Source organism: Cyprinus carpio, chromosome B8 (genome assembly GCF_018340385.1).
Source record: "Cyprinus carpio isolate SPL01 chromosome B8, ASM1834038v1, whole genome shotgun sequence".
Classification (NCBI taxonomy): Eukaryota; Metazoa; Chordata; class Actinopteri; order Cypriniformes; family Cyprinidae; genus Cyprinus; species Cyprinus carpio.
The window spans coordinates 17,320,706-17,343,737 of record NC_056604.1 but is presented as its reverse complement, the minus strand read 5'-3'; the positions used below and the strand labels follow the sequence as shown (position 1 = coordinate 17,343,737).

The 23,032-nt window shown below is 37.6% G+C and overlaps 1 protein-coding gene across 4 annotated transcripts in view; it reads right to left on the bottom strand.

The window, feature by feature from the left end:
• Nucleotides 1–23,032, bottom strand: part of LOC109077172 (nuclear receptor corepressor 2-like) — a 112,155-nt gene that overhangs the window by 59,356 nt on the left and 29,767 nt on the right. The window contains exons 2-4 of one of the 4 annotated variants that reach the window (XM_042728971.1): nucleotides 14,555–14,757; nucleotides 12,707–12,837; nucleotides 3,129–3,306 (exon numbers count right to left, since the gene is read on the bottom strand). In XM_042728971.1, coding sequence (XP_042584905.1) covers nucleotides 3,129–3,306; nucleotides 12,707–12,837; nucleotides 14,555–14,662 — 417 coding nt within the window. In that variant the 5' untranslated portion in view covers nucleotides 14,663–14,757. Of the gene's footprint in view, nucleotides 1–3,128; nucleotides 3,307–12,706; nucleotides 12,927–14,554; nucleotides 14,758–23,032 lie in introns of those variants that run through there. The other 3 variants (XM_042728969.1, XM_042728970.1, XM_042728972.1) reach the window with 3 other exon arrangements.

Sequence of the window (23,032 nt, the reverse complement as noted above, 5' to 3'; positions counted from 1 at the left end):
AAACTATTGGAAGAAAATCCTCAATATTGATTTGGGGGTTTATATGAATTTGTTTCTGAGGGGAGCTGACTGTCTTCTGAAAAGTTTACGTGGTATTTTCTTTTCATGTGGTCTCTGTATAGTTCATATTAAAGCAGTGTTTCAGCAGCAGCTTTATTTACAGCGGTAACCGAGGAAACGCTGTATCTGGTCTGTATCTGGTGTTCCAGAGGCGCCTCCTGCTGTCAGAGAGTGAATCTGCGTCTCGTTCAGAGCTTCTGCTGTTTGTTTCGTTCAGGCATGTAGTATAATTTCACAAAGCTTGTCAGAACATTCTGTTTTTGAGTCAAATTGGGTTATTATTAAATAAAATTATGTGTATGATTATTATTATATAACTAAATGATATTAAATGATATGTATATGAACTATAAAACTAATATTAAATTACTTTAATTACAGATTTAGGTTAAATAAAGATGTCAGTCTTTTTTTTTTCTTTTTAGGAAACAAATAAAATAAAAACTAAACTAATTCTACTGTTTCTAATATTCTGTATGTTGCTCAAAAACAAAATATATTGTTTATATAAATTTTTTATATTTTTTTTACCCAGTCATTTTAAAATAACACATTTCAGAGCTGTAACGACAATACCGTGATATCGTGAAAGCATGATATTTTTGCTTAAGGTTATCATAATGTCAAAATCTCATACCAGCCCATGCCTAGTGTGGATACTTACGTATGTATATGTATATACTTTAAAGCTGTAAGGTTTTGTTTGTGGAGGTATATCTGTAAGGTTTTGTTAATGGAGATATATATTTTTTTTTTGAGGGGGGGAGGTATTTTTTCACAATTCTCCTGCATCTTCATCTTGTTATTATTATTATTATTATAATTATTATAAACAGATTAAAAAAATGCACACTGCATAGAAAATTAGTCTTCAATATTATTGGTTAATTTTTTGATCTTTATCAGCTGATCTTTTTCAAATGTATTTTAGCATTTTATCTAGGACTTCATGTTAGGTTATATTGCTAAGAATCAATTTCTCTTTGGAAATTTAAATGTGATTTTCACTTCCAGTGCTGAACTGCTGTGGTGGTCAATAAAGCACAGCGCTCCAATAGAATACAGATATTTCCATGTGCTCTCCTGTCAGTGTGTTCTGTCCATAAGCCAAGATTTCACAGCAAATGCTTTAAAAATTTTGACAGCAACATTGTGACTCTTCCCACACCATTTGACTCATCTACTGGGTCTCGTTGTTCCTGTGAGGAAAAGAATAGTGCGAGTCTCTCAAGCAGTCAATAAACACTCTCAGTATTGGCTATGTGATGCACACTTGGCAAAACCTGATACAGTCTGGTGACACCTACAGTTGTAAAGCACCAGAAATGGATCTCACATGGTGTGAGGCAGCAGTATGTTGTTATAGAGAGGCTACATATATTCCACCTACACACACGCTTCACAAAGCCCCTGACCTAGAAAAGAGAGTTCCTAAGAAGTTGCAGAGTTATTCCAAACATCTGCCTGTGCCGTTTACAGTTACACCACAAACAAATTCATTCCCTCACAGCCTAACATATAAAACCACAGCAGCAAAGTCAGAGGTTCTGGTATTACTGACAATTCTTTAAGATGCAATCTTTTAGACACTCGCAACCCAAACAGTATCTGCACACACATGCCAGTTCCCAGCAGGCTTGTGTAGTGGTATATGGCGGTGCTGGCCAGGATGATAAAAACGCAGGCCAACGGAAACAGACAGGCTGATTTACGAGGCCAATAAATATGGACTAAGTGATAATCTGCTGAACTGACTTATTATCGCTCTTCTCTACAGTCAGATTAATCCACGTACAGCATGCAGCATCGTTTCTACCATAATCCCACACTTATCACAATGCACAAGTCTGAGAATTCAGAGTCAGTTAAAGCTCTCTGTTTGTCACAACTAATGCTAAATTTAAAGATACTTCTTAGGTGTGGGGAAAAAAAAAAATCTCAGCTGCAGTGTGATTCTCTCATATTAATCAATTCTGTAAACATCTTAGGTTAACTCTTTTTTTTTCTGCATTTGTACGTTAGAGACAGTCATATTATTTTTGCTGCCAATTAAACACAACCATTGAACAAGCAAACAAATTTAAGGTTTCATGGGTGAATGGTAGTAGGGGTGGGCGATATGACCAAAATCTTATTTCACAATATGAGTAATTTTATTTCATGTCACAGTATAATTATTTTTGCTTTGAATAAGGTCTTAATAACAAACATTTTTGATACCATATTTCTTTTTCATTAACAAATTCCTATTTTTTGTCACCAGTGTCATCACCAAAAACTAATAGCCTAGATTTAAAAAAAAAAAAAACCCTCTGAAGATAAGTAAACAGTCAGTGATTAAATAAGAATAAGAAACTAATTATAAGCAATAGGACAAAAAACTACAGTAGAACAAATAAATAAGAAATGCTACATACATTTTATTAATTTTAAGTTTATTTCAATGTAACGATGTGTCACGATATAGTTATTTTTGCTTTAAATAAGGTCTTTATGACAAATATTTTTGATATTTTTTTCATAAATAAATTAATATCCAATATACTGTTACATGTTGTCTTTTTCAGCTGTTTGTTTTCACTTAATACCTAAATTACTGTGTTTACAGGGATTCTTACAAAGACAGGCATTTTGAAACATACAAGTGTGTGTGTTTTTAACCGTTCAAGCCTATGAAGCAAAAAAAATAGCACTGTCTTCACGTTTGCAGGCCTCTCTGACATAGTGAAATTAGTTCTCTTTTGCTGCTGATTGCGTTTCAATGAATTGCTTAAAGTCACTTGTTTTTAAACCACAATGAAAACATGTGCAAACTTTAAGTTTTCATGACCACATAGCACAACACTGTTCTCTATCTGTATATCGCCAACTCCTAAATGGTAGTTTAAATTTGAGATCAAAGGTTAAAATGTGTGAATGCCATCAGCTGCAGACTGTAATTATCAATTCACTTGCATCTTTTTTTTTCTACCAAAATGACAACATTTCACATTAACTAGCAATAGTTACAAATATGACTTCTAGGCATTAACATCTATGATAAAAAAAAAATAACAAAAATTGAATACCTTTGCCATTTCCTCAGCTCCACCCACAGTGGGGGGCTGACGATGAGCTGAGTGACGAATAAGAGACTCTGTCCCGATTTCCATGCGAGGACGCTTCATCTCTGAGTATTCCACTTCTGATTGGCTGCCGGGGTCCTGTAGGTAAATGTGTTCATATCGGATGTGGGGCTCTTGACCTCTGTAGGGGGAGAAAAGTGCAAGAAGAGAAGTGAAATTATGGGTAAAAGACAGACATTAGTCTAATCAAAAAGAATGTCAGGATTAAAAGGTTAACACAGCAGTTTCGTCTTTTTACACACACTGACATTTAACAGAAGTTACACTAGAAGACCACGACAGACCTCAGAGGGGTGAATAAGATTCCAGTAATACAAAATGCTTTAAATTGATAATGAGGGCAAGACTTGATTTTATCCACTGGGAACTAATAGGATCATGAAAAAGGGGCATTTAATACCAGAATGGGCTAAACTAAATTTGTTGGCAAATAACTATTGACAAGATTTTAGAAATGGTGTACATACCTAAAGAGTTAACATATGATGCATTTATTTAAACAAATTAGAGAAAAATAAACCTGTCTAATAAAATCTACAAGATACAATACAATGATCTGAATGATCACATAGACATACCAGCATAACACCAGTGCTAAACATCCATTAAGGGTGGGTCTAATGAAACATCCAGTATTACAAGAGCAGTCAGGACAGGTCAGGATCTCTGCAATTATTTCACAAATAATCTGATAAGTACAGGTCACTTAGACCAAAGATGAGCATAACCATGGCAATGTTTGAGTGCTGTGGAGCCAACAGTGCCATGCCGTGCTTGGTACAGGAGTGAGACTTTTCACACAAGAGTGCGAAGAGTAAACTAACCTTGATGCTGGTGGACAGAGTGTGAGATATAAGAGGAAAAGAGAGGTGCTTGACCCTCACACGAATACATTATCCACATCAATCACACATACACATCATCTCTTGTTCTCGATTACCACCGAACACCTGTCCTTTCTGTTATATACAGACACGTACACATATATAGCTGCAATACAGTCTGAGATAAAGCATCTAATCAGTGACTCTGAAACACCAAAACCTGTCCACAACATGAATGTATAATAATAATAATAATGAAATATCTGTTGCTGTTATTATTATTATTTTACAGAAATCTTTAGTCTGTAAGAAAAAAATATGATAATTTTTCATGGTCCATATTGTGCTCCCAAATGCATGTTATTAGTTGTTTGATATTTTTTATCACCACTCATAACAGTCCTGTCCTGGTCTCCTTGTAGATGTTTTGATTGAGGCCCAAATAGGGCAAGTTGCTGTACTTTGTATGATCAGGTGGTTCACAGGCCTTCCTGTAGCTCAGACTGATCAAGAGCAAACACATTTATACACACATGAACTCAATAACCCTGAACGGCAACAGTACACATCACACTAAAACCACATGTGCACACACACACACACACCCCCTGTTTTAAAATACTTCCCTTCCTGTGCCAAAGCTAGAGATTAGACACATGTGAACACACTAAAAGCACAGATATGCACTCTATACACCTAGACATCTACACATCCCCATTATTTTGCCTACAGATCACAAACATAGAGCAGACTTTGTCTGTTAGACATTTGGAAAACATACATCAACAATATCCTGCACATATTTTGCATTTAAACACAGTAAGACATAACCAGAGGTGAAATCAGGTCATAAAGATTCTCAAGACAAACCAGACAATGTTTGCCAAGGTTTAAAACTACAGAGCTTGAGTATATGCGCGATCAAGGGAATAAAAGTGTGTGGGTGTGTCTAAACGTTTGGGTTGTACACTGTTGGAAACATAAATGGGTGTATCCCTCATATTAGTTACACAGTCTATCCAGCTTAAATAAACAGTACACACAGACTCCAGCACTAACTGAGATTTATACAAACAAATGCTGACTTGCATGTGAGCCATTCGACAACACACAGACAAGGAAGCAAGTATTTAGCATGATATGTGAATGCAGACAAAAGACACTTTCAAAGAATTTGTTACTTATACAAATGCTCAGTCATGGCCTGCATCAGAGTCAATGAACCAGAGTCACACTGGAATGGTTTTGAATTTAACATGCATTAGTGTATGAACGACAATTTGTCGTTGTCAAGATTCCTCAATTCAGTTTGAGTACTCAATTTTAAATCCTCGATTGCACTTTGCCACTTTCGCGTAACCAGCAAAATACCGGAAGTGACGCATTCCGTGAACAAGAATTAATGAAACACATTATTAAACGCTTTCCCAGGCTTCATCGTATATTAAATCCATTTAAAAATCAGAACAAAGCACAATGCTAATGTGAATTCACAAACGCTATGATTCACTTAAATAAATTTATGCAATGTAGGTTTAATATGTGCTCTTTTATTATTTACATGTGGGTAGGTTACGTACATGCGGGTCTGAGTGGCTTGGTTCACAGTAAATGCTGCTCCACACAAACTGTTATCATTTACATGTGGAGCATCTCAAACTCCATCTCTGCATATTGTATATAACATTCATTTTGGAATGCAATGTGTGCCATTTCCTATTATTTTTTTTGTAAATATTTTGTAGGCATGTTTTAACACAGGAGAATACTAGGGGTGCTCTGATTGATCGGCTACCGATCACTATCGGCCGATAATCGCTTTGGGATGATTGATCGGCAGTCCCTATAAAGGCCAATCTCAAAAAAACGATCTCAAGCTGATGATGCACCTGCCGTCAGAGGTATGGCACCTCATGTAGCACTGTCTCAGTCTCTGTCCGGCACAGTTGAAATAATTGTAATGCTGAAGGTGAGGTACAGTTCATATTTCTTCATTAAATAACTTATAAATTAGCTAATTTGAAAACTTTCTGTGAGACATAATTCCACAAACAGCGGGAGTCAATCACCGCACGCTCTCTTTCTCTCAAAATGCGCAAATGGTTTCAAATCAAACCGCATCTGCACTATAAGCGAGCTGCACACAGCACAGTTTACATAGGAATTGTCACTTGCACAATCGAGGCAGTGTCACATCATCACTAAAGTTTATAAACTGCATTTCTTTTTAATTCTTGCCACTGTTTAAACCAAGGTTCCTCAATAGGTGGCCCGCGGGCCACATCCAGCCCCTGAGAGAAAAAAGTTTGGCTTGTGCTAATATCAAATAATGTGGCATGAAAATTCAAACAGCATCAAAAAGCTACATTAACTTACATCGAGTCTAAACCGGACACGAACGGCGCAGCGCAATGCAATAAAATAAAATAGAACTCGTTATATTCAGTGATGCTATCTTGGATGCGGCACGACATGATAAATCCCCGACAGTAAATTGCTGACTCGTTCTATTTATAATGTACTGACACAACATTCAAATGATCTGCAATGCTTTGTCGCGTCCAGTGTAGATACGATGTGACAGCAAAAACAAGGTGAATGTGTAGAAATGAATAGTGGACATGGAAAATAGATGATCCAAATGTGAATGGCCTGAACAGTTTTGAGTGAGTGAGTAAGTGATATCTTTGTTATGGAATACACATGTTGGTTCGCAGTAAGTTCACAGTTTTAACGTACAAGTTTGCTTTAAATTTATTTTCAAGATGTGAGGTAAAAATATCTATTGTTGCTTTCACTATGGCTATAAAGATAATGCAAAATAACTTTCAAACTCACATTAGACACTTTTAACATTGAATAAAGCACATTATCTGAGATTATCACTATCGTATTTTGTATGTTGTTCCTGCCGTGACGTCACAGAAAATAAAAACCGTTCCTAAAATAGAATCCCATGTCGCTTATTGTCACGTGTCGGTGTCGCGGGTGGTTAGGACAAAAGCTACATGGAAAAGATACTTTTTTTTTTTTTTGCATTGTGACTGGTTGGGACACGTGTTACAGTTACGACTGATTGCTTGATTACCAAAATAATTGTTAGTGACAGCTCTACAACCATTATTAAATCAAAACGTTGAAATTGAATCAACATGGTTTTGTTAATGGATGATGTCAGTACTGGTTTGGCCAATGGACAGTTTCATATAGACATATATAGTACAAAATAATGACAGCAAATAAGATGTAATTGGCCAAGCTGGGTCTAACTATCAGATAAAGACGCAGAAATCATTACAAGCACAAAGCACCTAGAGCGAGAGACTGTTTAGTGCTGTATCATGTCTCCGTTGAAAAGAGGTGGCTAATGCTGGTGGTCAGGTTACTGTATGATGATTGAAATCGCGAAAATTACCTCAAACGATTAGTAAATAGAAATACACTGCAGAATGTTATATTTTCTAATGCACGCACAGATTGCTTGTATTCTGACAGATCTGCACGAGCTGCAGTGCCAGGGTTCAAAGTCCAAAACGCTAAACTTGTTACTCGTCAGTTGCTCAGTAACGTTTTGTGAATTTTCCCAAATTCGTAACGAGAATCATTTATAAATTTGCATGCTGTTGTCAACAAAAAGAAGTACCGAGTCTGAGATATTCCTGTGGGTTTCAGCCAAAATAAAAGCCGAGAAAAAGCAACAACTCTGTCGACATTCATAAATGATAGTAATTATTTGTAATTATACTGTCATTCTGTAAAATAAAATAAAAAAGACAATAACAATGATAATAATAATTACCCTACAACAGCTTTATTAATACATTTATTATAACATTCACACATAGTGTTCAAATTGTGATTTGTAATATATTCTAATGTATTAAAAGAAGTCTCTTCTGCTCAGTAAAGGCCTGTTCACACCGGGACGAATTTCGCGCGTGATATTCGCCGACGTTTAACGCCTCGTGACTAAACAAAGGGCGCCAATGTGAGTGTGCACACCGACGCGAAAAACGCCACGCGTAAAAGCGTCATTTTTTTAAAAAACGCCTCGGGTTCGTTTTTTTGGTTTGACGCACCGCGTCAAAAACTATACGACCAATGAGAATGGTGCTTTTGCACACGTGTCTGGAGCTTCTGAAGTTACAGTAAAACACAACTTGGGGGCGCTCAAACACAAAACTGTCTTGCTTAGCACACATAAGTAACGGCGAAGAAGATATACGCCAGTAGCGCCAAGTACGATCGTCTACACTGCCGGGAATGAAAAAATAAGACGAAGAAGATGCAAGGCAAGATGAATGTAGAGTTGCTGGTCTCGTTGGTGTCGAAACACAAAGAACTATATGACAAACGCGACAGCGATTACAAAAATCTTGATAAAAGAGAACTAGTATTTCTAGTATTTCTGTTTTACATTAAGCGCCATCTAATGTCAGGGAATGAATTTGCATGTTCACTCGGCTCATCGTCAGCGAAAATCGCTTGGGTGTGAAACACCAAAAAACGCGCTGAAAAACGCTGGCGAATAACGCGCGCCGATATTCGTCCCGGTGTGTACGGCCCTTGTGTTTGAATTTTTTTTTGTTGTATATTATATATTATTGATTGAAGTCTCTTATGTTGAGATAAGGATATTATTTTACTAACTTATAAATTTTAAGTTCAATTTTGCTTTGTTGGTATAATGTTAAAAAATGTTCAGTGTTAAGTAAATATTTTTAAATTGTTTTGTAATTTTTTTTTTTTTTTTTTTTTTTTTTAATTTTTTTTTTTTTTTTTTTTTTTTTTTTAAAGTAGGACAAAACAGTAAAAAGCACATTTTGGCAATTTAATTAATGCAATGGTGGAAAAAAAATGGCAAAATAGGCCTACATGGAGAAAAAAGGAAAAAAACGTGGTTTTTGGTATTCGGCCTTCGCCCCAGTGTTTCATTTTGTTCGGCTTTGGCCAAGAATTTTTATTTCGGTGCATCCCTATGCCAGACCTATTCATCAGACCAAAGGTGCGGTCACGTTCATCATTGATCAGAAAATTTCCACAGGCAAAATCCAGTAATTTCAAGAGATTCTGAAATGGGTTGGTCACATGGATTCAATGCGTTCACCTACAGAATGCTGCTTGGTTTGAAAGTGTCTTCTCTGTGAGCAGGTGACAATGGACCTTTCCCCACAAAATTTCACTTATGTGATTGCAACTAAAAAGTTTTTGAGAACAACAAAATCTTAAATTGCCAATAGCCAAATTGTTTAAGCTGCCAAATTACAGAACTTTAGAAAAGATCCAATTTAATGTCACATGAAATGACTGAAGCAGGCACACAAGAGAAATAAAGATTTAGTGCCTTTCGCTAATAATCACAAATAGATTTTAATTTGAAATATCATAAAAACTTTTTTTGCAGAGCTTCTCAATTATTTCAGCAGAATGAAAGGAAAGCCCTGGTGTGTTGCATCTGGACTATTCACGTTCATTTGTGTCTCTGCGCTAATGTGTTCACTGGTGGAACTAATCTAAACCAGAGCAAAGGTAGCATGTACATTAGCAAAACAAAATGTGCGAGAAGATACCGAAATGCTTGAAAACACACAATTTAACCAAAATCCCCCAATTTCAATAGGCACTTGGCACTTACATAATCACATCACACTGCAGCTTTTATCCATGCTCACTAGCTTTCAGTGAGTGGGCAAGATAATCTGATCTGCAGGCAGGATTTGTCATACACAGTCACACACACAACAAGAGAAAGAGAGAGAGACAGAGAGCAACAGACAGAGAAGTTTAACTGGCCTCTGACCTCATTCTGAATAGAGGACAGATCATGCGTGCTGAATGTCCGAGCTATTGTAGAGGAACTTTGCCCCTGTACTGCTGTAATGTTTCTCCATCTCCCCTCTTCCGCTATCATTCCCTCTCACTGTCAGTCTTTCACTCGCACAATTACCAACCCTCTTCCTTTCCATCCATCTTGCTTTAATCTCACTCTATCCCTTATTATCGCTCTCTTTCTAGAGGATAAAAGGTGATAAGACCACAAAACATCTTTTCAACCACTATCACTTATATTATCACAAAACAATACAAAAGGCTTATGTCTTTAAAAAAGCAAAAACAGACCATAATTAACACAGCCAAAACTAGACCAAAACAAAAAACTACAGACTACAACTGGCTCAGGTGCATTTCATTCTTACAACTTTAAGAAGTAGGGCTGCATTTTCAATTGTAGAACATTTGATTATGTATGCCAGGAAATTCTAATAGCACTAGTGGTTTTTCATCTGACTTGGATGCCCATCAAAAAAAGCAAGATGACAGTTCGGCAGTGGGGAAGGAAAGGATGTGGAAGAGCAGACATACACACCATACCCACACACAAACACTTTAGTATTCAAGTTAATCCATCCTACCAGCAGCTCTTGGTATCTCAGGGGGTGTTAGTCCATCTCCTGTGAGAACAGCCAGCTCTACTGTACCAGGCTCTGATTATACAGCTCTGCTCACACCCACACACACACACACACCAAATTCAGACTGAGGAGAAACACAGCTTTTCCCAATACACCCACACACATATTCACCACTGTGCTTCTTTTATGGCAAAAAGAATCACAGCATGGAGGAAAGGAAAACAAGATATTTTTAACCTAGCGTGCACACACACACACACACACACACACACACGCATCACTGCATTAAAGCAACAATGGTATGGATGAGAGAGTCACAGATTGGATTACGGAACACAAAGGTAAACGAAGAGGAAGTTGTTGAAATCTCCTGACCAAATATACTCTTGCTAACTGATTAAAGTTATGATATAATAACTAGGGATGCATGACATATCTGCTGCCATATTGGTATCAGCCAATTAATGTTCATTTTCACTGTTATCGTTATCGACCCAATAAGACAATTTGGCCAATAATTAAAGGCAATAATCCATTACTTCACTCGAAACATTTCAAACACACACTATTCTTTATGATGGTTTTTAATTGCTTTAAATATGATTGGAATCACTTTGAAAAGGGCAAGTCTGTCAAGGCTACATAAAAGTATAAATTATAAACACTATTATAATAAAACGTTGTTTAGTTTCTGTGTTTCATATCTGATTAATCTCATATAGGATGTGTTTCCTTGAATTAAATAAGCTGATAGCAAAGCACTTCAGTTTACCAGTGTTCATTCAGCTCTTCAGGTTCAGCGCATCCAGTAATGCACAAAAATAATGACTATAATTGGGAATGTCATATACAAAAAAAATTATAAAGAGAATATTACCATAATAAAAAGTTTTAATAAGAGTTTATTTGCCGTGTTTCAGTGCATTGTTACGGGAAGAGCCACTGCACGCACAACAGCTTGTTTATAATTGCATTCTGAATAGCGCATATTAGTTCAACATTGTTACGGGAAGAGCCACTGCACGCACAACAGGTTCACTTGTGCATTTATGTCTTTTTGTGGATATGTAAGTTATAATATTGTGTTGTAGAAATTTATTATTGTCATATGGTACAGTGCACGCAACTAAAAGAGCAATGCAGCTATTTGAATGCTGCTATTAATTTAAGATACTTATTTTTCAAAATCATTGCTACATTATTAATAATAACCACCACTTTTATTTTATTATTTTCATTAACAATATGGTTTAATTAAAATAATCTCATTATTGTCTGTGTGGAGGCCATTCCGTTTTATCCATGACACATACCTTTTGATTATTTACACATAAGTAATGTTGTCCATGCCACATTTGCATTATTTAAGCAGTATTTTTATTTATTTGTAAGGCAATTTTTTTAATTTTTTTTTTATAAAGTTTAAAGTTATAAAGTAATAGGCATATAAAATTAGTTTTAAAACATACACTGTGGCCAAATATGCTGCTGTACTGTATGTTTGATTTATTTAGAAATTGTTTCGGACATGGCTTTTAATTATCAGGCTCTAAAAATTGTATAAAAATTAGGATTTAGATTTATCAGCAAACATTCCGGTTATCAATTATAAAGAATTATCATATTGGTGCAAATAATGAAGAACTGCACAGATTCCCACTAGAGGACCACTTCAGACAACACTGGAAGAAAATTCCTCCACTCATATTGAAAGTGACATTCTAGAGCATCATCTGCTTCAGTCACCTCCTAAAGGCTGACAAGGGCTGTGACAAAACAGGACTATAAAGCCGGAAAAATAAGTATTGAACACATCACCATTTTTCTCAGTAAATATATTTCTAAAGGTGCTGTTGACATGAAATTTTCACCAGATGTCGGTAACAACCCAAGTTATCCATACATACAAAGAAAAGAAAAGAAAACAAATAAGTTCAGAAATTAAGTTCTGTGTAATAAAATGGAATGACCCAGGGGAAAAGTATTGAATGGTTATGGAGGATTACTTTGTACAAAAGCCTTTGTTGTTAATGACAGCTTCAAGACGCCTCCTGTATGGAGGAACTAGTGGCATGCATTGCTCAGGTGTGATTTTGGACCATTCTTCCACACAAACAGTCTTCAAATTTTGGTTCTGTGGGCACTGATGCCATTGAAAGGCTCACCAATAGATTGTGGGCAAAATGGGCAGCTAGCCTGAAGGATATTAATGGACAGGATTAAATAGACAAGATCTCAGTGCAAGGCAGCCACAATATATTCTGTTCGTGTGCATGTTTTGTACCTTTCACTGCCTGGCTGAAATTCAGAGAGAAGGGATGGTCTGCGACGGTGAGGCTGGGCCAGGGATCCATGGGACAGATGGGAACCATAGTCCCGAGCGTGAGGATGGTAGTCCACCAGTCCACCAATATCCTGAAATAAACACATGACATTTCACATACTCACATAATGAAACTGTATGAAGAATGCAACTTCTGAAATATAACAAATGATACTATCCCAGATAAAATGTAATTGTTTGCAGTTTTAATCATGCTTTTAATGACATGAAAACCAGAAAAATATCCCAGATCAGTGCTAAATGCTGAGAGCAATTAGCCTAAATCTTTGGTACTCAGACCAAAGCTTACAGATATTATACAGACCTTAAGGTGCAGCTTAAAGTCTTACTTTCTGCACGAAACTGTTCACGTCATATCAGTCATGCACTTACTCTGGAAAGTAATCCATCCACGAAAATGAACTTCAATCAAGAGTCTCAAACTTTGAAGTGTTACGCAGTTACTAGTTATATTGCTAGTTTAGGCTAAATTCTGTTAACACCAATATTAAGGATTACCACATTTTGACATCAAATGGTACAGCATAACATGAACATCTGCTTTGTGTCAGACAAAGGACATATTCCAACACGAACAAAGGTTCGGAGGATGAAGTGTTGTTCCACTTGGCTTCTGAGCTGGCTAGGCTTGAGTGCCACTGATTTAGATTTTCTGTGTGGTTAATAAAACCAGACAGTAATCTCTGCTGGATGAAGATGATAGCTGAGGGTCAAATTTTACGTGATAATCTTCAGTAAAGCAAGTTAGTCCTTTGTTACTAATTTCTGGTCAATGATCAGATCTGTATGTACATCACAATAGTGTGTGCAATGTTTAGTAAGGTGTATAATAGGGATGCATCGATTCGATTCTCAGTATCGGTAACAGCTCCGATACTGGCATTTTCTGCCGGATCGGGTATCGGTCAGACGACAGCGATCCAAATCTGATATTGTGCATATACTATTCTGTGTTATTGTTAAGCCTTATAAGCACCACAAAGTCAAAGTCCAAGTGTTCTGAAGCTGTTCCATAGTTTAATGTGAGGTACAGATGAATATTCAAGTTGACGTAAACTCTTCTCTCCGCTGCAGCTGTTTGTCATCCTCCATTCAGCATTCAAACTGCGGGTCACATTCAATTACAACAGTCAAGACAATGAAACTCTCTTCAAGAGCACACAGTAACTGAAATTTAAAACTGTTAAAAGAAAAGTCTCAAACTATTGCACAGATTTAATAAACTACGTATCAATATCTCTTTTCTTTGTGCTTTGAACTTCTCTAAGCGTAGCACTGTGACTCCATGTTGCTTCAAGTACATCATTCTGCACACTGGATGCAAATAAGCGCTTTGTGCCTCTCTGTATTGGAGCTTTTTGTATTATATTACTTTAGTGCAATGAAAGATTATTTATAGTGTTTCTTGTTCTGTTCTATAAAACTATTAATAATCTAATGTATAGCACAGTAATGGAGGCAGCAACATAGATAGGACTCCTCTATCTATCATATGTTGCTGCTTTGATTACTGTGCTATAAATTTAAAAGAAATGTGTTTTCATTTTATAGTTCATGTTTATAAATAAATACATTTACTTGTTTTCAATAATGTATTTTACAACAATACAAAGAGCAATGTGTAACATTTTACCAGATTTAGTCCTACACTTATTCACTTTTATTTGTTCCACACTAAATAGTGTTTCTAGTGTATAATTTTTTTTTCTTATTTTTACAGTTTAAGTTTTTTTTTCTTAGTTCACAGTTCAAGAAGTCCAAGGTTGCAAATCTGTTTTATGTGGTTGCAGATTTTGTTTTATAGTCAGTGTGGTGAGGTAGGGTGGCAGGACTAGGAAGGTGACGAGCATCCACAGCCCTCCGACCCTGAGGCACTGACTGATGGTGCGAGGACATGCTGACGATGCAACTTCCTCTACACACTGAAAGTGGGTGTGGTCTTGTCACAAACGCTGTGCATCATGGGGAGTTGAGTCCTGTCAGTCACCGACCTGAAAAGAACGAGAGAGAAAATATTGTAGATTAATTGTTGTTAATTAATATTTGTTAACACACATTCAATCTGTGAAGTCAAACAAAATTGTGGACAAAATCATACAGTGTGCACCAAACTTCGGAAAGCCAGGATAAGCAACTGCGTTTGATGACAAGTGAGAGAGAAAGTGAGCGAGAGAGAAGTCCTAGCCGCCACCTGCTGCTGGCCGGATACATGTCGGCACACTGTGTGAATGAATGGATCACTCTGTATTCCCTCTATATCCTCCTCCTCTTCTATCTCTTTCTATGCTCATTAGGGCAGCTGGTGTGCTCTGCTGCATGATGATACTCCCTTTTTCACAGGTACAGCAAAAACACAGTATGGCTAAACCAAGTTAATGTTCAAAGTTTCTTTAAGGCAAGTCTGTTCACTCAGCAACTATCATGGTAACATCTCTATGTAGACCATAGGCATGCAAGTACAACTCATATCTACTTAATGCCTAGATCATTTAAAATTTACGTTCATTGTGAAAGCAGGTTAAAACGTACTGTAAAACGTGCATAACTCATATAAAAAGACTTACTAGGAGCTGTTATACAACAGAATGTGTTTCACAGAGACAGCTGAGAAAATATCCGCAGAACTAGAATGAAACTGCAGAATAAAAGTACTGTCGTCATACTTCACATCTACCTTACATTTAAATGCATTTAATCCACCTAATTAATTATGCACTAATTAAAATGCATTGTCTGAACAGTCAGACAAGAGAGACTGGAGGGCCAAGAAAGCACTGCAGTTGTGAAAATTATTATAGTGTCAGTCAGAGGTGGTGATTTCCACCACACCATAAACTGGAGACAGAAAGAGCAAAGCACCAGGTGTTGAGAGCACCAGGCAATGCTTAAGAATACATCGGCATACCTAGAATCATACATGATGCTGTCAGCCAAATCTGACACAAATCTTGGAAACCAGTTGGATATGCAAGAACCTTGCCAAAGTTTTGCAAAAACGTCACAAGCAAGTGAGATCTACAGGATTTGCATAATGTTAAAGCAGTGACCTTACAAGAACCATCACAAGCAGATGTTACCAGCAGGGTTACTTTGTAACATGAAGCCAAGTAGCATGAATTACTTTGGTTCAGGGATACATTACATGTTAACATTAAGTTTTGTGGATTGTAATGTTTTGATCTGTTTCACCGGACTAATGATTGGCATTCATCAATTATTGAATTTTCCTTTAATATTTTCGGCATATATTTAGCTGAAAAAAATATTGCAGTGCTTAACTTGAAAAATGACCCCAAAATTAACAGTTTTGACACACACAAAAACATATGTTAGCAGAGTTCTCCCTTGTTACTCCGTCGCTAAAATCTTTAGCTATGAATTTTTAAAAACAGAAAGAAAAAAATGTTGATATTAGGAAGGTATCAAAGATATACACAATTTGAATATTATATAACGAAAACAAACCATAATGCAAATTTTACAATCCAGTCCAACAAAGTGAAGGATAATGATTATTTGAGGTGCTACCTCTGCACAAGAGTGCACAATCCCAAAGTCAAGGGTTGTACAAGTATACCAGCGGAATGATATTTCTTACTAGGAGTAATGCACAAAAATTTCAACAACCAAAAAAATACAGCCAAAACAGCAAAAATAAATAAATAGCTTTATAGGACCAAAAACCATTGAGCGAAACAGTGATGTTTTATTAGCACTTCTCGGATGATGTGTTTTGCCCATGTCAGTGTCTATTTTGTTCACACAACATTGATAACAATCAAACACGTCAACAGTGTGGACATACTCCCAAAAATGCTAAAGCAGAAATATGTGAGTTTTGTTTAGCTGAATATCAGGAACTGGCTCACTACCAAAGAACTTCAGTTTCATTTATCACCTGGGAACCAGACACCCTGAACAGCATACTGAGTTCAATTACCCAAATGTAATTACCCAAACTTTAATTACGGTTTCAGTGTTTGGGTAAAAAAACCTAATCATTTAGGTACATCACTACTTGGTAGACATTTCATTTAAAATTACAGAGACAGCTTCTTCAAAGCAAAGTATCTTGGCACCTTCATGAGACATGCAGATCTGTGGCGATTAGTGGTTTCTAAAAAGTAGTTCACATGTACCTGCAACCTATTTCATTAGAGGTGCTCTGATTGATTGGCTACCGATCACTATCAACCAAAAATCACTTTGGGATGATTGATCGGCGGTCTCTATAAAGACCGATCTCAAGCTGATGATGCACCTGCAAGTCAGAGGTATGGCACCTCATGTAGCACCGTCTCAGTCTCTGTCCGGCGCAGGTGAAATAATTGTAATGCTGAAGGTGAGGTACAGTTCATATTTCTTCATTAAATAACTTAAAGTAGCTAATTTGAAAACTTTCTGTGAGACATAATTCCACAAACCGCGTGAGTGAATCACCGCGAGCGCTTTCTCTTTCTCTCAAAATGCACAAATGGTTTCAAATTAAAACGTGTCTGCACTATACGCGAGCTGCACACAGCACAGTTTACACAGGAATTGTCACTTGCACAATCGAGGCAGTGTCGCATCGTCACTAAAGTTTATAAATTACATTTCTTTTTAATTCTTTCCAGTGTTTAATCCATTCAGTGCTCGCGCGCTCTCCTGGAGACTGTGTGCTCATGCACACTCGCAGCGCACACACATAACGCCAGGTTCACATTATTATACTCCATTTGCAGTGCGTAGGCAGTTAATTTTTTTACGCGCTCATGTTAACTGATTAAAGCATTCGCAATGCACCACGCAGTGCGTTCCAGGAGCAGTCTGCAACAGTGCAGAGATCGTTTCCGCACTGACCAAGTCCATTTTTGCTGTGCTGCAAGCGCTGAATCAAAGTAACAGCGATGAATTAAAGTAACAGTGCATTGTTTGTGGTAAATATGTACATGGATTGACACGAAAATGTAGTAATTACACCATAAATGCATATAATTAAAGTCTACTGTGTTTCACAGTCAACATAGGCTATGGCTTTTTGGCTAGGTTTAAAGGAAATCACTTTTAGATAAACAAGGCAAAAATCGATGGCACTCGTGGATGTAGGAAAAAAAAGTTCAGGATTGCTTGTAATAAAGAATTAAATGCAAAAGAAAAGGCAGTAGAGCGGACTGTTTCTGTCAATGGTAAGTTTTAATTTAGAATGTTTGTGATAATGTAGGAAAAGTAGTTTAAATGTTTTGCCACTTGCTTGAGCAACTTCATATAATAATCTAGAAGTAAATTACAAATTAAGTAACTCACAAGAGACACCTAAGAGGGAAATTAATTTTCAAAAATGAAATTTAGGCCCTGAATAAATGTTTAAAATTCTTGATTGGAGTCTTGCTATAAATAATTCTACATGATAAAAAGAAGGCTTTAAAAAGATCGGTATTGTGATCGCATCGGCAGATACTGCTTTCTGTGATCGCTGATAGGTCTCAAAAATCCTGATCTGAGCACCCCTATATTTTACCACTGGGCATCCAATGGAATGACATTACAAACCCCTTCGTACCATCAGGCTGCTCTAGTTAAAAGTTAAAGAATAGCCCTTTACACACTGTGGTTTCAGATAAAAAAGGAAGTAGCGTTATCACACTAATAAACACATATGCAAACAGATAGGCTTCTCTGAATGTGCTTTTCCCCCTGTGGCTGCTGTGTGTCAATAGCCCTCCTGCTAATTACAGACATACAAACCACTGCCATCTCAAGGGGCCTCACAGCTTCTGTCTCACAGACACACAAAAATTACCATGTGAGTGAAGTCTGTCTCTATAGATGAACAGTTGTGTGTGTACATTATCTAAAACAAGGTCACTGAGTATTGTCAAATACTTTGACATTAAAACAAGGCGTCAGGTCCTCTGCTCTAAAGCCCTGTAGCTCTTCTACAACACAAAGAGGTGCACGCTACCGTCCTCCTTCCTTCCTGTCTGTCACTGAATGATTTACATGGAAAGTGCACAGTGTTTTACTGTGCTGGGGGAGGAGATTCAATAGTCCAGGAATGTTTGGAGCTCTGAGGAGGAACAGAAATTCTTTGTCATCCTGAAGGCACTTTGTAGACTCACACATAAACATGAACACACATGCAATACCAAATCAATCACACATTACTCACAGAAAACACAAGTCTGATGTGTGTTCCTTGTTTTTGCTTTAAAGAGAACTTTTAAAAAACAGTGTTTATTTGAAACAGAAATCTTTGGCAAATTTATCAATGTCTTTACTGTCCCTTTCGGTCATTTTAGAACTGTGAAGCTTGTAGTTTCACACTTGTATAAATTCTTCTAAATTTTTTTTTATTTTTTTTTGCCATTGCCATTTGCAGTTAGGACTTCTCCTCCAGGTGAAGGAACTTCTGTGTAACTACCACAAATTCCTGTGGATAGTAGTTTACAGTATTTACCTGGTCACTACATGAAATGCAAACTCTCATACATCAGAATGAACTTAAATCAAATAAATAAAATCAAATGGTTATTTCAATTACAATTAGCCTTTGCATTATGGGTTTAATCACATGGCGATTGACAGGCTTTACAAACCGACCACCCAAAGATGAGTCCCAGAGAATGAAGATTTATTTAAAAAGGAAGACATTGGGTGTGAAGCATACATGTGTCCGAATTTGGCTGATCTACTGGCACAGTATGAACTGTGGAAATCTGGAAACAAACTTACCACTGTTTTCTGGCATCGTCAAGCTTTGTGAACGAAAAACCACAACTGCTATGACAGACATAAAGAGAGACTGGGAGAAAAAACAAGAAAAGAGGAAGAGAGAAAGGAAAGTAGGAACAGTCAAAGACTTGGAGAGTGGAATGAGAAAGAAAAAAGGAGATATCTCTCTATGAGAGGGGGAGAGAGAGAGAGAGAGAGAGAGAGAGAGAGAGAGAGAGAGAGAGATTAAGCCCTTAGACAGAAGGGGAAACACATGCCCTGGCACGGATACAGACACCCACAGGCAAGCTCATGGCTGCCTGCCAACAGCACGAATGAACTCACTTACCCCTCGCTCTCCCTCTTTCAATCACAGTGCTCACTCATTCCTAACCCTTTCTTCTCCCTTTCTAGGAGTGGCAGGCTTATGTATGATCGCTCTCTCCCTTTTTTCCCTCCACCTCGCTCTTGCGTTACATTTCTCTTCCTACCTTTTTCTGCCTCTCGTTCTGCTGAGAAACACACATGGGCAGTTTGAAAGAACTGGAAAGAACCAGGGCTAACAGCCTTACCATTAACCACTGTGTTTTCTCTCTCACACATTTTAGGTTTTGACATCTTTTATTGACTCTCACAAAAGCTGAGCCCAGTTCTACTGTCTGTCATGATGGATGTAATAAATGAGAGGCCTGGCAGTTTGCGTTAGTACTGGAAGAAAGGCATTAGCTGATGGGCCGCAATCAGGTCCCTCCTGCTGGCCCAGTAATGTCAGAGACAGCATGAGGTGGGGCGGCCAAGTGTGCGTTCCCATCCATCTGCATCACCGACGTCTACGCCACAACATCTCCCATAATCCCACAGCACAAAATGCCACTCTAATCAGCAACGTCATTATCACTTCTAATTTTCCACCTTCAGCAGTTAAGCTCGAATGTTCAGTCTGGGTTTTAGTTTGAATCTGACAGTCTCTGTGAAGCATGTTGTGTATTAATTAGCACACCACATTTAGACTGTAGAAATGATGTCAATCTAATTTCTATCCTCTGAAGACAGGCTGTATATCATCCTCTGGTGGAAAAGGAATGTCTTGCGGCATGAATTTACTGAGATGCGCAGCTCTTCCTTCTCGATTGGACCTTCCAGTTCCGGGATGGAAAAATAGGCTGTTAAAAATCTGATCAAAATTAGATCACTAATAGTATAATTTATAAAGCTGTCTAAATTAAAACACTCAATAGGTTTACCACACAGCTGCTCCAGCCAATTTATTTTCTGCAACCATCTAAAAAAAATTATTAAAATTATTGGTAATACTGCATAATAATGTTCAATTTATTACTAACAGTTAATGTACTATCTATCAATGAATACATTTACAACATTTATAAATCTATAATATTAATTTCAAAAGTCTAGGCTTTGAAAAGTTTGTCTTTACTTCTGATCAATTGAACACATCCTCGCTGTATATATCGATTTCTAATCCAAACCTTTTGAAGGTTAGTATATATTAACACATTTATGAAGGTGGAAAAGGTGTTAAATAGTCTCCATCCTGGCTATTTACAAGATGTTACAATCCAAACAAAGCAAGTGGCAAAGTATTTTTACTCTTCATGCAGGCTGATGTTTTATTTAAATAAACTTGTTTAGATGCAAGCTTTTGTATCAGCAAGCATGTGGTGTAAATTTTGTGGAATAAGCTTTCAAAGTAGCAGTATTTATAGAGCTCACACACACATTCATTGAGCAGAGAAATGGCATATGATCAAGGTTTGAAATTAACACCTGCCAACCCGCCAAAAGCGGGTAAAAAAAAAAATCAGCTGTGGCGGGTAACGCTGTCAAATCACTAGCCAATTTGGTGGGTTACCTTTCGTAAATTATGTTCACAGATTAATTTCTTGGGGAAGTTCATGTAAGCCAAATCTGCTATGTTTGGTGGATTTATTGAAATTGTTGGTCTTGTTGGTATTTTTGATATATTAAAATTGTGCAGCACCTGCGCATATCTAGCTTACTTGAACATTCCCAGGGAGGGATGCACTGGCCATCGGGAACAGGACATTCCCGGTGGGCTGATCGCCGAAATGAGGAAGGCTTCCCCATATTAGGTGCAGCTAGCTTATAGTGCAAACGTAATTTGGTTTGAAAGCAGTTGCGCATTTTGAGAGAGAATCCCAAAGCGATTATCAGCCATAGTGATCGGTAGCTGATCAATCAGAGCACCCCTTAAAGAAAGTAAGTCATACAGGTTTGGAATGACATGAGGGTGAGGAAATGATTTTATTAGAGGTTAATTTCCTGCATTCTAGCAAAAGAAAAAAAAATATGGTTATAATGTCAAGTGCATTTCTATGTGACAAAAATGCAGTATAAGTTTGTTGCATTTACTGTGAATTCAGTAATATCATTATTTGCTTCTGTCCTGTTTTATTCATTCATTTACTCCAACTGAAGGCCCTATAACCCAGCAAAACATTCACAGGGAACTTGTGGGTCAGATGGGCTGGATTTGTCCAGGGCTGAATTATAACCCCAGTCCAGCCTAGGGGTCGACCGATTATCGGCGTGGCCGATTATCGGCGCCGATATTAAGCATTTTTATTGTTATCGGCATCGGCCATTTTCAAAACCGATTTGCCGATAAAACCATTTTATTTTGAAATGCGCGATCTGGCACTGATCCAGCCACCTCAGTCAGAGCGCACCGCTCTGTGGCCTAGACTAAGCCCCGCCCATCGTCCGTCTGATTTGTTGGGAGTCACGAGCCTGGCCAATCAATACGGCTGGCGCGGCTGGAAAAATGTTCGCTCTCACACCGAAAGCACAGGAGCTGCTTCAGTGATCATCATCACACATCAATAAGTTATCTCTCGAAGGTAAGAATGCAGTAAACGTTACTGAAGTTGCAATAAATCCACTACACTGAAGTTGCAAAACACCTAAGTATAATCGATTTATGATGACAAGCCCCGTTCAGTTATTATACCGTGAATTCCCGGTCAATGTCCGTCATTGCAGTGATATGCTTTAACGGATCATCACATCAGTGCTGCTGAGATAGGGAAACTAAAACCTACTTCTCTCACCATTCGGCCAACTTAACGTTATATTGTGAATAGATTATCAACACGAATGAATTCACTCACGTCTGCTGCGGTTTTTTTTTTTTTTTGTGTTGTTCACATAGCTTCACTGAACAGCGTCCGTTCCGTTAGGGCTCTTAGTCAAATAAATTGCGCATATTTGGAGAAATGTTGCTTTATTCTAACATGATTGCAAAATAATTTATCATACAGATTCAGAATTACCATTATGCAATTTTGAAGAGCTGAAAGGGTATCAAGCGCGAGCTCTGACGCCCTGACGCGACGCGAGCTCCCTATTCCCAGTTTAGTACGTTATCTCCGCGGCCGCGCTCTCTCATTTCACTAATAACCAGGGTGCTATTTGCCGGGGGGCATGGGGGGATTTCCCCCCTTCTGGTCTATGCATCCCTGCCTCTGCTGAATAACTTTTATCCCCGGTGGGGATAAAAACATCATGCAAACCCGCTCTGACGTCCAGATC